Raw genomic sequence first — 21,017 nt, 5'->3', positions numbered from 1 at the left:
ATATACTAACATACTAATACTAATATATTAATGTACTAATTCTAACACTAATACTAATGTACTATGTTATAATTATAATTATAATCATAATTATTATTATTGAAAAAACAAAAAATATAAAAAGCATAGTCATTTTTATTTGATATGAGTAATATAAGTAATTTAATAACTCCAAAAATAAACTTCCAAGGTCTTTTCCAAACGCATCACAAGATCACTTTTCCCCAAAAAGTTCGCTTTTTCAACTTTTTATCGCTCGCTTTCTACGTAAAGTTTCAATACAAACATAATTTTTTGAGCCCAGAAGTGCTTAACTTATAAAAAAGCACTTCTGAGCTTTTTAAAAGCCAATCCAAACACCCCCTTTATATACTTGTGGACACTTGTGTTTCTAAATGCATCATAACTTAGATTCATTTAATCATATTGTTTTTTAAGCCATAATGGTGTTAAGAACCAAGTCTAATGAATAAATGTCATTTATTTTGTGATTAAATTTAATTGTACCAAACTATAAGTACATATACAAGATTGTTTTCGTTTCATATATTTATTGCACCAAATTAATGTGATTGAATTTCACAGAAGGGACATTTTGTCTCATAATTTTTCAAGAATTAAGACAACAAATATTCCTCATCAATTCACATCCCCCCATCATTTCTTCAGAGACATTTTAAGCATTTAACTCAAATCACCCAAATTTATTTTTAAAAATATTTTTAGCCAAAAAAAAAAATACAAAAAAATACACGTGGCAACTACCAGTTCCTAGTGAGGTCCTTGAGTCGGCACCGGCCTTTTCACCTACTACAACCCACCTACTCACCCTCTTTATGAACTTAACTAGCTTCAATCTTCCTTTATTCTTTCGTGTCGTTTCCCTCATTGGTTCTCCACGGGGGACCCATCTTCCACGTCAGCGGCACAACCAAATCCACCTCAAAAAGCGACCCAACAAAGACACCTCATAAACGGCGTCACCACCCAATGAGCTGGCGCCAGCGATGCGTTTTACACCCTATCCCCAGATACTTTTACGCAAAACCCATCCTTATCCATTCTTTTATTCACGAAAATGCCACTGATCATCACCAAGTGGACCCCCCACCAGTCCAACCAATAACTTCCCTCCACGTGTGTAAAAGATTACATTATTCCTGTTCAACAATACACAGCTGATCCATGCCCCAAATAGAATGTAAGACCTTTCCCGAGATCTTTTCTTTGACCTTCCCCTTAAATCTCAACCGTTAATAACAAAATCCAACGAACGGCCAAGATCTCTCCCCTCGAAAAGCAACTCCCTTTCATCCCCTCCAACGGTTCACCGCCGGAATGGCATTTTGGAAATTAAAAAGAAATGTGAGGGCTGATACGTAATTTCAAGGCACTGATACATCTTTCTCTCTTAATTACTTCATATGAACCCCCCTCCAAAAGAAGCTCTCAACGCTACGAAAGTTAACCCATGGCTTCCTCTTCAACGGGCTAGAATTCCGAAACCATGATTTTTCTTTCCCGTTTTACCCCTTGTTTTCCTCTCTATTCACCATCATACCCTTCTCCCCGCCTTCTCATCGGCGCTAACCACACCTCCGCTCGCTTCTGCTCCCGTTAACGATCCGAGAAATTAGGGTTTCGATTAGGATTAGGGTTAGGTTTAGGGTTAGGGTTTGTGTTTGTATTGAATTCTTTTGATTTTTTTTCCGGCAATGGAGCCGCCGGCGAGGCCGGCAATGGCTCGGCGCCTTCTGGCAAGGCTACTACTGTTTGGCGTGATCGCTCTCATTGTTCGCTTTGCGTACGTTGTCTCGGTCCGTGGCGCTTCCTGCATCGGCTCCGCTGACTTCTGCTTCTTCTCCTCCCCGGACTCCGTCGCCGTTGCTGCTGCTGGTGTTACCAGTGGCGCCGCCTTTGTCCGTGTCTCCGGCGATGTCTCGGGATCCTCTCCGGCGCTGCGTGATCTTTGGAGTAGTCGTGACTGGCGTAAGGCTGTTGATTTCTACTCCGCCGCGTTTCAGAGACTTGAAACTGAGGGTTTTGTTGCTAAATTCTCGAAGACGCTCTGCGTAGGCTCCGCCGTCGGGCATGAGGTCCTGGCCTTGAAGGAGATCGGCGTCTCTGATTCCATTGGCATCTCTCGCTCCCGCGCCCCGCCGCTCGTCGTCTCCGGTAATCTCTTTCGCCAGCCGTTTAAAAATGGGATCTTCGACTTCGTCTTCGCGGGGAGTGTTTTGGAGAGTTCCCAGCGCCCGGTGGATCTCGCATCGGAGCTCGCAAGGACGATGAAACCCGAAGGGTTTCTCGTGATCCACACTGCCTCCGCTGCAGATGTCTACAGCCTTCACTCCCTTCTCGACCTCTTCCCCTCCTTCCGCCTGATGCGCTCCCACGAAGTAGATGGCCCAGACGCCTCTAAAAAGCTCCGAGAGATCGTTCTCCAGAAGCAAGACGGTAGCGAGATGGAGAATTCCCACCTGAATTCCGATGGTGGTTCCGTGAGCAAGTGCTTGGTTCCAGAGCACAAGCAACGAATTTTGAATGAGGCTGAGCCACTGATCCAAGAGGAGCCGTTGAAGCCCTGGCTTACGTTGAAGAAAAACCTCAAGAATGTGAAGTACTTGCCAACCATGGCGGACATTAGCTTCAAGAGAAGGTATTTGTACATTGATGTTGGTGCCCGGAGCTATGGCTCTAGCATTGGGAGCTGGTTCAAAAAGCAGTACCCAAAGCAAAATCGCACCTTTGAGGTATATGCAATAGAAGCAGACCGCTCTTTCCATGAGGAATATGCTACTAAGAAAGGTGTTAATTTACTTCCTTATGCTGCTTGGGTGAGAAACGAGACATTGACATTTGAGATCAATCACAATCCTGATCAGAAAGCAGACGAGAAAGGCGGCCGGGGAATGGGCCGGATTAAGCCTGCAGAAGGTTCTTCTGATAATTTGGGGTCAGGCGACGTGCATTCAATTCACGGTTTTGATTTTGCAGAGTGGCTGAAGAGCACTGCAACAGAGAGGGACTTTGTAGTTGTGAAGATGGATATCGAGGGAACGGAGTTTGATCTCGTGCCGAGGCTGTTTGAGACTGGAGCTATTTGCTTGATAGATGAGTTGTTTCTTGAGTGCCATTATAATCGGTGGCAGAGGTGTTGCCCAGGGCAGAGATCACCGAAGTATAAGAATACATATGGACAGTGCATGGAGCTTTTCTCAACACTCAGGGATAGCGGGGTGCTTGTTCATCAATGGTGGTAATCGGTAACTGATGACAAACACTCTCATTTACAATCATAGATGAAAGATACTTTGCAATTCGTGTGCCCGTTGTTTGATTTGTTTCTCTAGTGGTCTTTGTTTACTTGGTTAGTCTGTTCTTTGCATTGCTCTTTTAAGTTCATTACTGGAAATTCAATCCCTTCATACAATTTCATTCTCATTGTTTGGTTATACTAAATGAGTAGTGAGTACTTTTCTTTCATGCAAATTCCCAATTACCTTTGTAATCATAGGTGTCTGTCGTTGTTTCATATCAATGGAAATAGAGAGAATAAATGAACATTTGTGTTCTTCTAGAGGTTACATGATGATGCATGTGTTAATGTGTAGATAGGACATACATGTCAGTGTGATAGGCACAGAAAGAAATGCTCAATTTGGTTGCATTATCCTGTTGGATCTATAATCTAGTGTGCAAGATTTAATGATTTAGCAAAGTGGTGATATGTGTTTATATTGACCAAATTGTTTGAAAAGTTAAATAGCAGAGAGACTAGGATCACTTTTTCTAGAGTTTCTTATTTTTCTTATGATTTGTCTCATCTAAAAGGATTTGCTGTTGAAGTAGAGCATTGTCAATTGCTTTCCAACATGAATATGATGGGTAGTTAGATGTGTTTGATAGAGAATTCTCATTGGACTAAAGTTGATAGGGAATTCCCAAATCTCATTAAAATACCAAAACTGATAAAAGTCTGAAATTGTTCACAGATCAAACAGGAGTAAATTCTCCCAACTTTAAAAATTGATGGGTTTGTTCATGTCATGTGATTCCACATTATGAACAACTGTCAAGTAGATCCCACTTGTTTCTTGAAATCTTGAGTTGGAGAACATGCAAAATCTCTGATAGCCATGTGTTAGCATCTACTTATTATTGTTCTCCAATCTACTAAAATTTACCATATTGCAGCTTACTAACTACTTATGTCATCGTAACTTTTTATTGTATTTTGTTTCTCATTCTCTTGTGAGAATAACCACATTATGCTCCTTTGTATGTAATCTTGGGAGCAATACATTTGCTATGATTCTTGATTCTATGTTTTTACATGTGGTCATTGAGAATAATTACACATTGTTTTATCACATGATGCAAAGCCTGAAGTTCGTTTTCCCTTCAATGCAATGTTATGATTCTGTGGTTTTGGTGTTTTACAAAGAGTTAAATGACAATTGTTCCAATTCAGGATGGCACATGTAGTCTGTTTTCTGGCAGTTGAAGTACATAATCTTGTTGGTAATGTTGTTGGAAAACAATAAAAAACAACAGTATTAATGAATGATTGAAGTGAACTTAATTGAAGGTCTAATTGAAGTGATGGAACTGTTTACTTTTATTCTCTTATGTCTGATTGATTCCTTGAAAGAAATTTAGGAACTTGACAAACAATGACTTGAATGTGTATTGTTTGGTTGTTGGTGGGTGGGTTTGATTTGGAGCTTTGACATGTGTTGAAGAAGATAATGTGGTTATTAATTTTTTTTCCTTTTCATTTTTAAAAATTTATATAGTTATGGTATTCATTTTAATCCAAAGGATTGATAAATTATTCTTCCCATTTGTTTTTTGGCTTTTTGTAATAATTATATAGTTTTAATTAAATATTGTAATTTTAAATTTGATCTCATTATTTCATGAAAAAAGTACTCTAACAAAATAAATAAATGTCATTTATGATTACCTCAAAAATATTTGATAATTTATAATTGTATTTTAACCAAAAAAAATCTTATATATAATTAATTGCTCATTCGTACCCTCTCCCACATTTAATTCCCACTCGTTTTCTAGTGATAGTTTAATGATTATTATTAATTACACCTATTTTTATATAGACATTCCATGTGAGTTTAGAATAGTTTTTATTTACTCATTTCTATAAATGGACGGTCAGTCAATTTATGGAAATCAAAGCATTACCACATACATATGTAAATATGTAGGGACAAGAAAAAAAAAATCCGTTGTTTCTGATTTAATGGATTCAATAGGTATGATTTGTGAAATCTTTACTTATTATGACAATTTTTTTTTTCTCTTTTCCTGTTCATGATTAAAGAATTAGTGATACATACGTTTTTTTGGTGGTTCAATTACTAAGTCTTTTTAAAGTACACCCAATAATTTGTTTATTAAATTTCTCTCAATAAATAAGAATAACTAAATAAATAAAATCTTAATTAAAAATTAATTCATTTTAACTCAATTGAATTGATCCTCTGACCAAAGATTCTTAGTCTAACACCACTGGGCTCTCACCAAGAAAGATGTGCTTGTACATATTTTTAACTAACTTCGCTTGTTGTAGTTGCCCAATTTACCTTTTTAAATGAATAATGCTCAATTAATTTCTACACAGCTAAATTAATACAATTTTCCATAAAATAAATCCAACTACTCAAAGCACCAAATTTATCCCTACAAAATGAACATAAATAAAGAACTAAAATTTAAAGCCCAAAATCAATTACTTTCTAGAGAAGCAGCTTTGGAGCATGCCACATTACTCCGTTTCAATTATTTTTTTAATTTTTTTTAAAATAGTGACAAACACGTATTTTTATGACGTATGAATGTGGGCTGCAACATCACCTATGAGTTAATTTTTTCAACAAATATTCAAACTCTCGTCATTCTGCACGAGATTTATTTTTAGTGTCGCTAACTACTTGAATCAAGTGATTTTGGCCAATTTCAATAAAGTTACATCTCATAAAAAAAAAAATCAATTATCCTAAAATCGTAATTAAAAAAAAACAATTCAAATAATTCCATTCCTAAAAAACCATAATAAAAATGAATTATGAAACTTACAGGAGAAGCAGCTCAGGAGCATGGCCCATGTCCGATTCCTATAACCGGGAGGTAAACTTACCAAAAACAATATCAAGATATTCCATTCATTGAACCCTTCTTTATCATCTGTGAAAATAGGGAGGTGACCACACCGCATGTTACTTCATTAGTTCTCGAGTGGGTTTAAAACGAGACTTGGCTTATCACTTCTCTCCCGCTCTCTCTTTCGCTCTCTCTTCGTTTCATCTTCATCTCTCTCTCTCTCTCTCGATCTCTCTAATCGAGATCGAGAGATCAAGGGATTTCTCCTCTGGATTCTGAAGAACTTCGCATGAGTGTATGTATTTCTTCTCAGTTTTTTTTTAATCCGTCGTTTCTATGTTGGTATTTTTTTTTTTTTATTATTGGATTGTGTGTCTTTGTTTACTATTCTGGTTTGATGATATTGGATGGTGTTTTATGTGATAAATGGGTTGTCTGATTTGGTTAGGGTTTGTTGTCAATTGATAGGAATTCTTGGAATTTAGTGGATTGCTGGCTGACGCTGTTTTCTGTGCGAAATTGGATGTCTGATTTGGTTAGGGGTTTATTTGTATTGTGGGAAATTGAAGGGAATTCTTGGAATTAAGTGGATTACTGGTAGTTCTCGTGTAACTGTGTTTGTGATAAGCCATAAAAATTGGATTTTGCTGAGATTGTCTTTACTTATTTATTTATTTATTTACTTTTGGTTGGGTGAGGATGAGATTGCGTCAATTTGATGATTAGAGAGAAGGTTGCTAGAGTTTTCTTCCATTAATGACTTAATGCAAGTGATAGGTTGTCTTTCAATGCATCACATTGATGGTGCGCTTGCTAATGGTTGTGGTTGCCTGTATTTTGATAGAATGAATTCCTTGAGGGAAACCTCACAGAGAGCTTCATGGACAGAGAAGCTGCTGAATCCTCCCAGGCCGAGTAACAACTCCACGATTGCTAGAAACTTGGCCAAGAATGATGTAGGAGGAGTAATTTTTGGTTGCAAGAATAACACCATGATGGAATGCCTCTCAAAGCAACTGTTTGGTATGTTGCTCTATCTCTATCTTAACCTTTATGATTACTTTTGCTAATTATTTGTTGTGGTTGTAAGTTCTCCTCCGAGAGGTTTGGCTAGCATCCAGGTTTTTTTAATCATTTCATTGCCCAGGGAATTTTTTCTGCACCAAGTTAATCCATGCTTTTACTGGTATCAAAGTAGCTAGTGGCTACCACCTTAAATAAAGTAACAAAAAACAATGTTCAGTAAATATTGACCACATTGAAGATATTGAGAAGATTCCTCTAGATATCTTGGGAGGAAAAATCTATAATCCTCTTAGAAGTGAAATTGAAGTCCTATAGATAGGGTCATGTGAAGCAGCATTTTTCATCGGTAACCATTAAGCTTCAATTACACAGTTGAACATTGTTGATGATGGTTACTATTGAAATGTTTGTGCAGGATTTTTAGATGAGTTTATTTTGTAAACCACCACGCAATTTTGTATTCCATGATTTCTGAAATTTAAACATGAGAATGTGCTCAAATCAATCTTTATTGCCACTGCTGTCTATTACATTTCTAACCGGTGATTTTTATAAATCAAAAAACTTATTTGTTTTTTGATATAGTTCAAATGTGCCACACTTTGTAAATTGGTTACAAAAATGATTTGCTCTATAATAAGCTTCAAATGCAGAGTCAATCTTAGAGAGTGTGTACAGCATCCTGGCTAGAGACACCAGCAGTCACTTCCTAACATCATGACTAGGATTTGCTATCCATAATATCTACAAATCACTTTTTTGTTTAACTCGTTTATATTGCATAAATTGGACAGAATCAAAATGGCAATAAAGGAATTGAGTTCAACTAGTGTTCTTTTGGACTGACGTGAGTTACGCTATAGAATATTATGTTTGTGATAATTCAGAAATGCTTCCCATGTGGCGAGAGTGATTAGATAAAGCACTATAAAGATTGGTCATAACGATTGTGTGATCTCTCTGTTTGCATGGAGAGAATAGAAAGATGAAGTAAAAAAGGCATCTGTTTTTGTTTTTCCAAGTGATTTTCCTATTGCAATATATCTGTATCACCTGTCTGTATAAAACTGAAAGATAACTGCAGTGTATACTGAGTGATTCCTGTATGTAAATGCATATAGTTTTATCTAAACTCTACTGTTTAGTTTAAGAAAATAACTACAGTTTATTTAACAGGCCTGCCTTCTTTACACTTCTCCTATGTGAGGAAAATTGAACCTGGCCTGCCACTATTTCTGTTCAATTATAGTGATCGTAAGATGTATGGGATCTATGAGGCAGCTGGTTGTGGTCAGATGAATATAGACCCATATGCATGGACTGATGGGGGTGCAGAAAAAACTGCTTTTCCTGCACAGGTCTTAACAGACATGTGCTTTCTGTAATTTCTTTGAGAACATCTAAATTCATGGTCTTCTCTGGCTAAAGGCTGTTGCTGACTGTTATGTATGTATTCTTGATTGCTTGATTTTCTCAGGTTCGAATATGTATTAAGATGCAATGCGAACCACTTGTGGAGAAACAGTTCAAAAAAGCAATCCAGGGCAACTATTATAACCAAGTGCACTTCTGGTTTGAGTTGGATCATATACAAACTCAAGATCTGATCGCTTTATTCAGACCTTCAGGTTCTTCTGCCAGCAATTCACCAAGAATGACAAATCTATATGATGCACTACTGACCACAGAAGGGAAGGTTGTTGAACCTGGAAAGGGGAATCATGGGGAGAGTAAGAATACTTATCCATACACCCATTTGTTGCATGTGAATAAGGCTATTTCACATTTGAATATTTTTGGAAATAAAGATCATGTGGTAGAATCATTGTGCATTATCACTAAGGAGACTACATTTGAAAGTGCAGGCTCAAAATCCGGGGAGAGTTGGTTTGATCCGAATGCAGAAATCTGTCAATCAATTTTCATCCCTCATGTGGACACACAGAGTGAAATTTTACTGCAACAGTCCCAGAGCAGTGAGCCAACACAGAATAATAAGGAAATTCTGGACCAGTTGGATAGTTTGCCAGTAAAAAAAGCTGATAGTGATGAAAAGAAAATGGTCTTGTCAAAGCTATCAAGACTGGCCGTTAGTCATAATTTCTTGAATCAGCCTTCAGTTTATCATCCTGATGATAATAAGGGTGTTCGTCAAGATATTGAACCTCCAGCAGGTGGGTCTCATGATTTAACGGATGAGAACAGGAACACTTTGGGTTTTTCTCTTGAAAACTCTAAGGTAGTTGAGCTACTTTTCCTTTTGGCACCGTGTTTATCCTGTGGTAGCTTTAGGCTATTTCAATTTTTTCAATTTTGTTGTTGTTTCACATCATTAATTGAAGAGTTCATTGGCTTTTCTGTGTAGTTAGCTGAAATGGTCGAAGTACTAGTGGAAAGAACCACAGCATTGGAGAAGAAGCAGGTAGGGGACCACTTTGTTGTCAATATTTTTTAGTTGCTTTGTTGGATGTGAGAAGGTTGCAATTAGACTATCTTGAATTTGTATTTTTTTTCAATAAAATTTAATGTTGGTGTATTCGTTGGAAATGGTCACACAATGGTAGTTTTCTATGCTTTGCATTTTGATAATCTGCTTTGAACTTGCAGTTGAAGACACTTAATCAATGTCACAAGGGATTGATAAGTCAGAGAAACAACTGCAAATCATTGAATCAAAGCTCATATTATATATTTCATTTGCATTTCTCAACTATTTATATATATATTTAAGCCACAATCACAGCTTCTGAAATTTCTTATTGCTCTTGCAAGTTGCAACATTTAATTTATGGAAGAAGTGAGCTGTACCTAGGTACATCCTATTTTGGTTCATCCTTTATATGTTTTTGCTGCACAATGGCTAGAATCCAGTATAGATTATAGATTGTTAATTGTGTGTTTCTGCAGATTATGCTTGATATGTCGTTTATTTACTGTACGTGTTAGGGTGAACAAGAAAGAATCATTCAACAACTAAGAGACCGTGTTAGCGAGTTAGAATCAAAGTTAAATCCTTCTACGAGTTTTGTTGATGACGTTCTAGATCAGTCAACTGGGCTAAATTTGGGCCCAGGAACAATTTATCTGATTGGTGGTTATGATGGCCGTTTATGGTTATCAACAATGGATTCTTTTTCACCATCCATGGACACATTGACTTCACTTAGAAAGATGAATTATGCTCGTGCATATGCATCAGCTGCTGCATTAAATGGAAGTATATATTTTTTTGGTGGTGGAGATGGCTCTTCATGGTCTGATGCAGGTACAATGCTTTTTTTTACCACATTGAATTCTCTCTAGGATGCTCCACTCGAATTGTAATCTTGATTGGTTACTGTTCCTCACTGATCCTCTTTTACATGTGAAGTTGAGCGTTATGACCCATGGCGGAATGAGTGGACCTTATGCCCTCCATTGATGTGCGAAAAAGGAAGTCTTGCTGGGGTTTCATTAAATGGAAAAATATTTGCTATTGGAGGAGGAAATGGATGTGAATGTTTCTCAGAAGTTGAGATGTTTGATCCAGCTCTTGGAAGATGGATAAACAGTCAACCAATGTTTGAAAAGGTACTTATATATTATTGAATCTCACTATCTTAAATATGAAATCAGAACATCACTCATGTTATATATTTGATGTTTGATGGTTGTATGAAATTGTTTATGAGAATTTGATTCCCGCTTGTCCAGTCAGGTTAGCGAGGAAGCATTTGTATTATTGGTGCAATTATTCTTTTTTTCCGGTATGTGCATCTTGACCTGTTTGAAATGTGTTGGGACTTCTATTCATAATAATCATAAGCTAGTTGATCCTCTGGTTTTTGTCCAGTTTGCTAGGATTACTGAAGACAAAGGGTTGAGATTGCATGCAATTTTTTAATCTTGTTTTCAGTAGAATTTTTTTTTCCTGAGTAAATCTGGTTTTTGTTAAAACTTAAATAAGGTTGAATATAGCATTCGTAACATTCTTAGAGAAATTGCTAGTCCATCTGCTTCTTGTTCCACTACGAACTGTACCATTTTGGTCAGCGAGTGCGATCCATTAATAATTTCTTTGTTGCAGTAACTGATTGAATACTGTGTTTGTTGAAGATTTCCTCCCCTGTAGTTGGTCCTTTCATGTCTTGGTTTTATATTTCCACTGCAACACAGCAGCTCAAAAAACAATCAGGGACCACTTTTATCTTTCAAAGAGAATAGATAGGAAACTAGGAGTTGATTTATTAAAGATATAACTGGCAATAAGCACTGCTGGATAGGTTCATATATGGAGTCAAAATATTATGAGAGAAAGGAGGTATTCAATTCAGCATGTTACCTTATTGGGAAGGTTGTGAGAATCACATAATCTTTTTAGTTCGTCATAGAATTTCTTAGCCCAAGTATGAGCTCCTTTCCTATGAGTTTATGTTTTTTTTTACTATGTAACTTCATTTAATAAAATTCAGCACCTTATTTTGGATTTCAGTATCCAATAACTTTATGATCCTTTAGTTTTTTTCAAGGGCTTTGATAACTGTGTCCAAGTAAGTAGAGATGAATTTTCTAGCGAAAACCCAATACATGCATACAGTTGTATATGTTGCCTTGAAAATAATATGACGATTATAATAAATCATATATTAGATAAGAGATATAAATCAGATCAAATTTCAAATTAAAGCAAGATAAAATTTATAAATCATGAAAAATTGAGATAAAATTATTTAGAAATATCAATGAAGATTTAAAAGATATGAAAGAGTTCAAAATGATTATAAATTAAAAAAGATGACAACAATAGATGAAAAAGAGCAACATTTTAGATTTGAAAATGTGATGCTATATGTGTTGCTATAGACAGGAACACGGCTAAATAGAATAATTAGCAAGGTCCTACATCCATCTTAAATAGTTTGCTGATATATTTATAAGAAAATTGCTATAAATTATGTAAGTTAAATCTGGAATATTTCCTCAAAACTTAACCAACTGCTTCCTATAAATAAGTGGTATCACGCTATAGTATCCCTGTGAGGGTAGTATCTTCTCTTTAGATACACCTTTTGTATCCCAATAAAGATTATCTTCTTATATACCCCATAAGGATATGTATTTAGATACACCTTACATGTATCCTCATGAGGATATGTATCTTTTCTTTAGATATACCATTTGAAGATACAAAAGATACTTGTGTTAGGAACACATTTTGATCACGTATATCCCACATGATTTCTTTAATTGAAAGAAGGTTGCTACACAAACTGGAGCAAGTCCAAATACTATCTTTGTTTAGACGAGAAGATTTTGGTTCCTACATCCTTTCCTCCCTTGCTTTCCATCTTTGTTTTTTTTTAATTTATGGCTGGTCTCCATATTATCTTTCTCTTATTGTCTAAACTCTATGAATCTTTCTTTTTATCTTTTAAAACTTTGTATATACAGATATTGTTCCACACATGACTACTACTATCCCATATCCTTGTCCTAGTAAGTGTATGTATAAATGTTTTCATTTTAGTTTTCAGAATAGGACAGAAGGTTTCAGAAACTGGATTATATCACAATACCTGCATTATTGTGTATTTGTAAAAAAAATTTTATGATGCTCATCATGTAGCCTCTTTTGTCTTCCAGCGTTTTGCTCCAACTGCAGCTGCATTTCAAGGAGCCATGTATGTCGTTGGTGGATTTAATGGAAAGGATTATTTACGGTAATCTATTCTACCTCGTTTTATGGTCTCTTACGATGTCAAAATAGAAGCTTTTACATGAAACATCTGGTTAGTTTCAGTATTATTTTAATTTGGATATCTAGAATGCTTGACTAGAGTCTCATTTGTCATCAATGCTATTGAATGTTGAATAATGAAAGCTGTTTGAACATCCTGAGATCTCATCAGTTGATATTTGGCATGTCTCTTTGGAATATTCATCTGTCAACGTAGTTTTTCTTTTTGAGATATCCTTATTGATAAATTGTTCACTGTATTTACCAAATGCTTTTGTCAAGGCATAAAAATTACATTGTGACGTGTGTACAATAGATGTTTTATGTCTCTGTTGGTAAGCAATGAGGAATACTCATATGCTGAAGCTCTGTACTCAATGTTTCCTTTTTATCATGCCTGATTTTATAGTTTTCCTTTTTATCATGAGGAGCATATTAAACAAGTATATTAAAGAGTTTCTTAATACCATGTTTAATAAACTATGTTCAACTTGGATGAGATAGCTAGCACAAACTTAGCTCAGATTCATTGCTCTAACTTGGCATTATCCAGAGTTATTCCTGGATTTGTGAAACCAGCTTTAATAATTCAAGGTGTGATAACTTGGCTTGCCCTCTCAACGGTGATGATGATCCAATTTTTCTGAAGAATAGAAAGTTTCTAGTTAAAGCTCTGTTGTACATGTGAAGACAGCCTAGTAATAGGAAAGATATTAGTTGGGTTCAGGGGACACTAATAATTCTAATAATTCCACTAACAAATGCACATCCTCCCCCTTCTTTCAGCTAAATCACAAGCACCTCTAAATCTTCTAGGAATAAGCATGTGTAACTTTTTTCTGGAAGCTCCATCACACATTTGATGAGATGTACTTTGGTTGAAATAACAGCATGTAATGCTTGTACATGTAAGGTACTGAAAGGCAAATGGTGCCGATGATTACATTTTGGGTTGACTGCCATCTCTAAAAACGAGCATGGTTTCCTTTTATGTTCATCTAATTGTCTATGAATTTCATAGAACAGTTGGCTGATAGATCCTATCCCCTTTTCCAGATCATTTGAAAGATGTGATCCAAGAGAAGCTTACTGGAAGAGGCTTCCAAGCATGAATGTAACACGTGGTTGCCACTCGATGGCCGTCTTCAATGATACACTGTAAGTTGTGCTCCTATTTATTTATTAATTTTTACTAACCCTGGTTTTTACAAATGTATATGTAATGTGACAACAGACATGGTTTTTATAGGTTTTTAGGTTATTCATCCCCTTAACTTTCTATTCTTTTTGCTAATCTTCAACATCAAATGTCTATACTAATTATTATACTCATTTGGCTTTTGTTCCTTGAGGAGTTAATCACAGCGCTTTGAATGTGATTTTTTTAGGGTGGTGATATCTTGATTTTTTGAGGTGCATGCATCACATGTGCATGGCATATAAAGGATATCAAAGTGTATACTATCTCTAGAGTCTAGACTCTAGAGTTCTGAAATTTTGCAGATCAATATCTTTAGGCCAGTGTCGCTATATTCCTCGTGTTTATGTTTCACCATTCTTGTTGCATTTTCACTGTCCGCATTCTAGAACACCTCCTACCATCTCCCTCCCTGTGCATCTGTATCTTCTCCTGTGCATACACATCAAGTTTCTGAATATATTTGTCAAGATTTGTATCTGACATTAAGTCTTCAATTTCTGATCAGATATGTGATGGGAGGGTATGATGGTGAGCGCATGGTATCAAGTGTTGAAGTTTTTGACCCTCGTATGGAGTCCTGGACAATGGCTGAGCCAATGAACTTTAGCAGAGGGTACGGTGCCACAGTTGTATTGGGTGATCATCTACTCACCATCGGCGGGGTTGAAGACCAAGAAACAATCGTCGAATCTGTATGCTGTTTTCACTTCATACTTTCAATTCATTTACTTTCAATTGTTCTTTTCGCCATACCAAACATGCCTTCTTTTTTATTTGTGATGAATAGGTTGAGTATTGCAGTGAAGGTTCTGGTTGGGCTGTGAGTCGTCTGAAGGCTGTCGGAAAAAGGTGTTTTTTTTCAGCCATTGTTCTGTGAGCTTGGCTATTCGATTCATTGATACTGGAATGCTTTTGCTGCTGCATTGCTGTTTTGTTGTAATTTTTGAGGATCATTGCCTGCAACTGTGGCATTGTCATTCTTTTTCTTATATTTTGAGGTTCATTTTTGTGCTTTCATGACTAATCTTTCCATAAACTTTCCGATGATCATCTATTAAATTTTTGCCAAAATTTGTGGGGTAACAATTGTCTTGATACTATTTGAATGTGAACGAGCTATCTAGCTTGTAGAATGCCAAACAGCTCATTTGTAACTATTTCTTGATATCCTTCATGGCTTAATGCTGGTGTTGATTTACTGTAAAAAAATATTGGTGTAAGATATTCAAAAAGCTTCGAATTTAAGTACCGCATGTGTTGAATAGGTAGTTTTACTTAAAGTCTTATTATTTTAACAAAATAACTTTTTTCTTCAAAATAAATAAATAAATAAAATAACTTCAAAGAAAATGTTCTGTTTGCCATGTGAATTAAATAGTAAAAAAACCCATGTATCTAAAGTAAATATATAAAGGAAAGGAAAATCAGTTAACTATTTTAAAAAAATTAAAATAAAAAAAAAATAATTTAGCCATTTCGGTTTTTTTAAATTATTTTTTTTTTAACAATTAATAACTTCATTATTTATTTTCATCCTTACATGTGAATTGATAATATTAAATGATTTTTTTTAATTAAAAAGCAAATAATTATATTTATATATATACGTATTTATATATTTACGTGTATATAACCGCGATGAGTTGAAAGAATACTAGAAAGCTCGACGACTTCAGTTCATTCTCCGGCCTTGCCTCAAAGAAATCCGCAACCTCCTTCCGGCGATGGAGGACGAGAACACGGGCCCGTTTCGCCGGACGTCAAGCCGGACGAGGAAGGTCGCGAGCAAGATGGTTGCGGCCCTCACCAGCGCCGACAACCGGACTCAGGTGATTGATCCCTATCTCCATTCATCATCGGAATCTCGAGTTTCTTTGATTTTTTTCTGGGTTACTGAGATCTCATGTTTGGTTTTCATTGTAAAGGCTGTGCTTGCTCGCTTGGAGGCACTGGAGAGTGACAATGCCGGCGCGGAGGTCGTCGAGGCCAATGACGATGATGATGCTTCGCTCGATGAGGATGATCAGGGTATGCCTTTTCTTTTGTTTTTTTTTTTCCCCTTTTTTTAATTCTCTGATTCGGTTGGTTTTCTGTTCAATTTATGAATCTTTTGTACTTCTCTTTTCATCGAGTTTAATGTGTGAAATAATTGATTTTCACTGGCTAGGGCAATGTGTGTGGTTTAATTTCTGATTAGTTTTCCTCATTTGGTGCTTTTACTTTTGAACCACTGATTAATTTGGTGTATCAATGACAACTTTTGTTCTCTGGTTACGTTTCTTTGGTGGAAGTTATTCATTGTATGGTATATGAATCACAAAGCTGGAATTGAAATATCAGACATTGAAATTTTGATTATATACAGTCCACATTTTTCTACATCTTTGCCCTACTGAAATCCATCTAGTTGTGCTTTTATACATGCAGGCCTTTCTACCACTAGTTACTGACTTGGCATGCTACACAACATAGAACATAGCCTGCTACACAACATTGTTGTCATGAAAGATCCATTGCAAAATTGTATGAGTTATTGCAGATTTGTTAGTGTTAACTTCAATGATAGATTGTTTTGGGAAATTTGTTTCTTATTAAGGTAATGCTTATCATTCAACTAACATTATATTATTGTTTTAGTGTACATACAAAAGAAATTGTCAAAGAGCACAAAGCGCAAAACCAGGCAGGCAAAAGCTCTGGAGAATGCAAAGAAGGCTCCCAGAACATTCATGGAGCTGATACATGATGTAAGCAATTGCTCTTCTGCTGTTTCATTTGAGCCAACCATAATTTTATGCGCTGTATCATCTGTTTCTGTTTGCAACAGTCAAATCTAGAATCCTTGCCTCCTCACGTGCCGACCTATTTGAGAGCGGCAGTGGGCCCACCTGGCTCTTCTTCTCGCCGCCATTTTTGCACAGTATGTGGATTTACGGCCAATTACACATGTGTAAGGTGCGGGATGCGTTTTTGTTCTTGCCGTTGTCAGAATATACACAATGATACCCGTTGTCTTAAGTTTGTAGCCTGATCTGTGGGTTGTGCTGTTGAGTAGTACATTGTATTGTAGTGGTTCTCTTGAATCTGACCAGTTAATATATAAACCTTTAGTTCAATATATGTTTTTTTCCTTAAATATTCATTAATCTTGCCTTCTTTTTTTTTTGCCTAGTTTGGTATACTAAATGTTTGCACTTCGATGTTATTTTATTTTTTCACATTGATTTTAGTGGAGACATATTCATGTATGTGAGATATATGATTCTGAAATTTGATCGCATGCATTGCTTTGGTATATTTAACAAATGCCAATATAGCATCTACTCCTTGGATTCATCAACCGATAAGCACCTAGAAACCTCGTTCTTCATCTACAATTTTTGTTTATTTTCCCACTACATTTTATTCTTTGTGATTGTTGTTCCGTTCCTGCTGACAGTTAACTGTGAGTGTGCTCTCTCCAAGCAGTGAATGAGATATTAGACATTCATTTCCAATCTTCTTATATATCAGTGCAAATGCCGACATTTTAAATTCAAATGCATAAAAAGAAGGTTGATGTGGAGGACTCCTTTACTGACCAAAATATTTATTGTATTATGATCCACAACCATGAAACTTCATACAGATTACAAATCACCCTTCAATGGTGAACAATCTCTTAACGAAAAGAAAATAGCAAACTGCAAAGACTTAAAAACTGGTTCTGGTTGGCTTCCTAACAGCGTGGAAGATCTACCGGAGGGGGCTCCAAGGTCTGCAGTTCTCCGACTCCATTCTCCACCAGGAATACCATTGACAGACCCCAGGTAATGTGAACATCCAAATGGCAATGCATGAACCAGACTCCTGGATTATCGGCCACAAATCGGATCACTGCCCAGCCATTCACTGGAACACCTACAGTGTTCCTGAGTGGAGGGTCCACAAGGTTGAATTTGGCAGTGTCTGTTGCTGCATTGAAGTTGCCGAACCCTTGTGCAAGGACATAGAAGTGGTAACCATGAAGATGCATGGGATGGTTCTCAGCTGCATTAGCAATGTTAGTGCCCTGAAGCACCAGTTGCACCACGGAGCCGTACTTGAGTTTGTATACCTTGGTACCCCTCACCGGCTGCGATAAAGCCCTGCTTATGTTGTTTCCAGTGTAGTCAAACTGGACAGGAGGGTACGCTGGGAAGTCAGTGGTGTAAACTTTGGGGGCACTGAGGTAGTAGGCCTGCAGTAGGGACAACCTCTTTGGCAGCACAAAGGACACATTGTTCATACTTGCCCCAAAACGGGAGCCATTTGGACCTCCACATATTTGATTGGGTTTGCAGTTGAAGAGTCCCAGCCCCACAGTGAAGAAGAGGTGTTCATTCACTGGCTCTGGAAGCTTGACTCTTGATGGGCTCCTGATGCCAGCACTGAAGTCTGTAGCAGGTGAATTGTCATTAAAGGCTGGAAGATTGGGTAGGCTTGGTGACGGAACTTGACCTCCTGTGGAGGGGTAATCATTGTATTCAATGATTGCAGTTGTTGTGGTATTGTCGAATGTTACACCTTGTGCACTGGCATATGCCCGGGCAGCGATGTAGTAGCGGCCTGGTTGCTGGTCCATGGTGACCAAGACATCTGTTGTTTGTCCTGGGCCCATCATCATCACTGTAGTTGTGAATGGCTTGGTGTAGGAAGCATCAGCTGCGACGACAGTCATTTTGTGTCCCAGCAATGGCAATATAATTCTCAATGTTCATGGCCGCATTGATGAAACGGAGGAGAACGGTCTCTCCAGCAGCCACTGGAATTTTGAATGTCTCTGCATGTTCACAGGTATAATTAGTTAAGAAGGCAGCTTATCTTAATGTGACACAATGGTTTCCTTAATGCAGACCTTTGTTGCTGGAGCAGTTGTAGAGATCGCCAGGCTGACCATTAATGGTGAAGGCATCGGAGATGTTTGGAGCTGCTCCTGTTATCATTGATCTTCTCAAGACATTCAGTGGGTTAGTATTCCACCATTCTCCTGTTCACACAATATTGCAAGGAGTTTAGTTTGACAATTTCTTATTGCATGGTGATCCTTTTGTTCAGTTACATGCTTGGAAATATGGTATATTGTGCTAAGATTTTGTGCATGTTTGTGCCCTTGTAAAGTGCCCTTCATGGAGTTAGTGGTATTGTTGAAGTGTTCATGGTTTTTTGTTTCCTAGTTTTCTCAAAGGCTTAAGAGTCTGTGACTAGTTAAAATTACTCCAATTTAAGCAGACACATACTAGTGCTGATTATCCTAAAAGTCTACAAACCATCTTGTGTTCAGTATTCAAGGGTTCTTAAGTGTTACGTTGTTACCGATAATGATAGGAACTTCTTTATGGGGTTTCAGGAAGGGATAGGAGGAGCCCTCCTTTGGTAAGATGATGAGAGCACCATAAACAGTGGCCCTTAGCCAGGAGGCGTGTGCATGCCACCACAGTGTGCCTTCTTGGTCCTGGATGGTGAATCGGTATGTGTAGCTCCCACCAGGCATAATGGGGCACTGAGTTACATATGACGGCCCATCTGCCCAAGGTGTTCTCATCTGTCTCACTCCATGCCTACCAAGAAATCATCAGAAAAAATCTAGATGAGTGTAAAAAGTAGCATCTCATAATAAATATATCTCTATGTGCTAAATCATTGAAAGGTTGAAACTTGCAATCATAGATATGATACAGTATTAGTTTACTGCTAGCTTGGACTATTTTGTAGTGAGATTATTTTCTTATTACTGTCTCGTTGTTTTCTGTGTATATATATATATATATATTACAATACCAGTGAATAGTGATATTATATTTGACATTGTTGACGACATTGATGATTAGAGTGTCTCCGTTCCTAACTTCCAATGTTGGTCCTGGGTACTGCCCATTCACGGTAATAATTTTTTGTGTTTTGCACAACCTCTTCACTGGCGTTGCTTGGATCTGTTCCAATGCAACACAAGTTGTCACAAAACAAATTCAAGGTTAAGTGTAAGAGCAAGATATAAGCATAGGAAATAGAAAGTGGCATACATTAAAATTATGATAGTGAACTTCCGCATTAGTGTAGCTGAAGAGAAAGGAAAGCCATAATAGGAAATAGCAAAACAAGCAATGCATGAGGCTGCTCTTGAGATTCTCCATTCCTTAGAATTCAATGTTTATGGAAAAACTGTAAGTGAGGTTGTAATGCCAGAGATGGTGGCATAGGTACCTTTTTATACATGGATGCAAAGGCATTGCATGATTTTATTTTCAATTTGGCAGATTAGGTTTTGATTTATTAGGGCAATAATATAACAAACACTAGTCAATCTTTATGGTTTGGGTTGCATGGATAGAGGAGTTGTTGCTGCCACTTGTCTTCTATGAACAGTTTTACCAGTCCATCTCTGATACAGTTGAATACAACCTTTCATGGTTTCCAATTCCATTTATCAAATCTACTGGTTTCTGTAAAAAAAATTATCTAGTATTATTTCATCTATGCAACTTTCAAATCTTTAGAAGGTGAAACCATGGAAAGGGATGAATACCAGCCTTGTGACAACTGTTACAAAAGGCCCATTGTTTAATATAGAGTAAGTATAGCAAATTTCTGTTAATTTTCTTCAAAAGGACACCTTGGCTAGTGTTTGGTTGAGTTTGGTGTACGATGTTTTTCACAGTTCACATTCACCAATCTGTTATTGAGTAAAGCCAGTTAGAAATTTAGCATTCGCCTATGATTTCCATCGTTATCCATAGCCTAGCCTTAATGCTCATCAACGGTCATCTAATATTTATTAAAGTGTTTTAGTCAATAGATCAAATTAGTACTCATCATATTGCTTACCCAGTACTTGTGGATTTTATTCATGTATTTCTGGTAAATAGATTGAAATATCACTCGTCATATTTGGTTGTTTGTGTTCCAGTAAACAGATTGAAATAGTACTCA

The 21,017-nt window shown here is 36.9% G+C and overlaps 4 protein-coding genes across 6 annotated transcripts; 3 read left to right on the top strand and 1 right to left on the bottom strand.

Moving 5' to 3' along the window:
* The first annotated feature begins 1,426 nt into the window (after nt 1-1,426).
* On the top strand, nt 1,427-3,566 carry LOC120265660. The gene has a single exon (XM_039273612.1). The coding sequence runs from the start codon at nt 1,716-1,718 to the stop codon at nt 3,261-3,263; it is 1,548 nt and encodes a 515-aa protein (XP_039129546.1). The 5' UTR covers nt 1,427-1,715; the 3' UTR covers nt 3,264-3,566.
* A 2,749-nt stretch (nt 3,567-6,315) lies between these two features.
* LOC120265445 lies at nt 6,316-15,140 on the top strand. The gene is made up of 12 exons (XM_039273355.1): nt 6,316-6,421; nt 6,971-7,149; nt 8,329-8,510; nt 8,630-8,882; nt 9,018-9,391; nt 9,518-9,574; nt 10,099-10,417; nt 10,523-10,722; nt 12,775-12,851; nt 13,925-14,026; nt 14,575-14,761; nt 14,857-15,140. The coding sequence occupies exons 2-12, from the start codon at nt 6,972-6,974 to the stop codon at nt 14,944-14,946; spliced, it is 2,019 nt and encodes a 672-aa protein (XP_039129289.1). The 5' UTR covers nt 6,316-6,421; nt 6,971; the 3' UTR covers nt 14,947-15,140.
* A 584-nt stretch (nt 15,141-15,724) lies between these two features.
* LOC120265517 (SWR1 complex subunit 6) lies at nt 15,725-17,826 on the top strand. 3 transcript variants are annotated; one of them, XM_039273452.1, is made up of 5 exons: nt 15,725-15,898; nt 15,995-16,097; nt 16,707-16,816; nt 16,897-17,024; nt 17,698-17,826. In XM_039273452.1, exons 1-5 carry the CDS (start codon nt 15,794-15,796, stop codon nt 17,720-17,722), a joined length of 471 nt encoding a protein of 156 aa, XP_039129386.1. In that variant the 5' UTR covers nt 15,725-15,793; the 3' UTR covers nt 17,723-17,826. The 3 variants fall into 3 exon arrangements, with proteins under 3 accessions (XP_039129386.1, XP_039129387.1, XP_039129385.1); XM_039273453.1 differs by lacking the exon at nt 17,698-17,826 and adding an exon at nt 17,509-17,689; XM_039273451.1 differs by lacking the exon at nt 17,698-17,826 and having other exon boundaries at nt 16,897-17,215.
* Nucleotides 17,788-20,523, bottom strand: LOC120265516 (laccase-3-like). Its single transcript, XM_039273450.1, is given in 6 exon segments — nt 17,788-18,777; nt 18,779-18,870; nt 18,946-19,077; nt 19,404-19,648; nt 19,869-20,020; nt 20,111-20,523. Coding segments are annotated over 6 exon segments (1,722 nt in total). The 5' UTR covers nt 20,222-20,523.
* Between the last annotated feature and the right edge of the window lie 494 nt (nt 20,524-21,017).

The sequence above is a fragment of the Dioscorea cayenensis genome, chromosome 7 (assembly GCF_009730915.1).
Source record: "Dioscorea cayenensis subsp. rotundata cultivar TDr96_F1 chromosome 7, TDr96_F1_v2_PseudoChromosome.rev07_lg8_w22 25.fasta, whole genome shotgun sequence".
NCBI classification, from domain to species: Eukaryota; Viridiplantae; Streptophyta; class Magnoliopsida; order Dioscoreales; family Dioscoreaceae; genus Dioscorea; species Dioscorea cayenensis.
The sequence above is the reverse complement of the archived record's forward strand: the minus strand, read 5'-3'. Positions and strand labels throughout refer to the sequence as shown.

Coding starts and splice junctions, on each gene's coding strand:
- LOC120265660 (XM_039273612.1), top strand. CDS start 1,716: ATGGAGCCGCCGGCGAGGCCGGCAATGGCTCGGCGCCTTCTGGCAAGG.
- LOC120265445 (XM_039273355.1), top strand. CDS start 6,972: ATGAATTCCTTGAGGGAAACCTCACAGAGAGCTTCATGGACAGAGAAG. Junction 9,392..9,517: donor TTTCTCTTGAAAACTCTAAG/GTAGTTGAGCTA, acceptor TTTTCTGTGTAG/TTAGCTGAAATGGTCGAAGT. Junction 14,027..14,574: donor GCCGTCTTCAATGATACACT/GTAAGTTGTGCT, acceptor ATTTCTGATCAG/ATATGTGATGGGAGGGTATG.
- LOC120265517 (XM_039273451.1), top strand. CDS start 15,794: ATGGAGGACGAGAACACGGGCCCGTTTCGCCGGACGTCAAGCCGGACG. Junction 15,899..15,994: donor GCGCCGACAACCGGACTCAG/GTGATTGATCCC, acceptor TTCATTGTAAAG/GCTGTGCTTGCTCGCTTGGA. Junction 16,098..16,706: donor GCTCGATGAGGATGATCAGG/GTATGCCTTTTC, acceptor TTATTGTTTTAG/TGTACATACAAAAGAAATTG.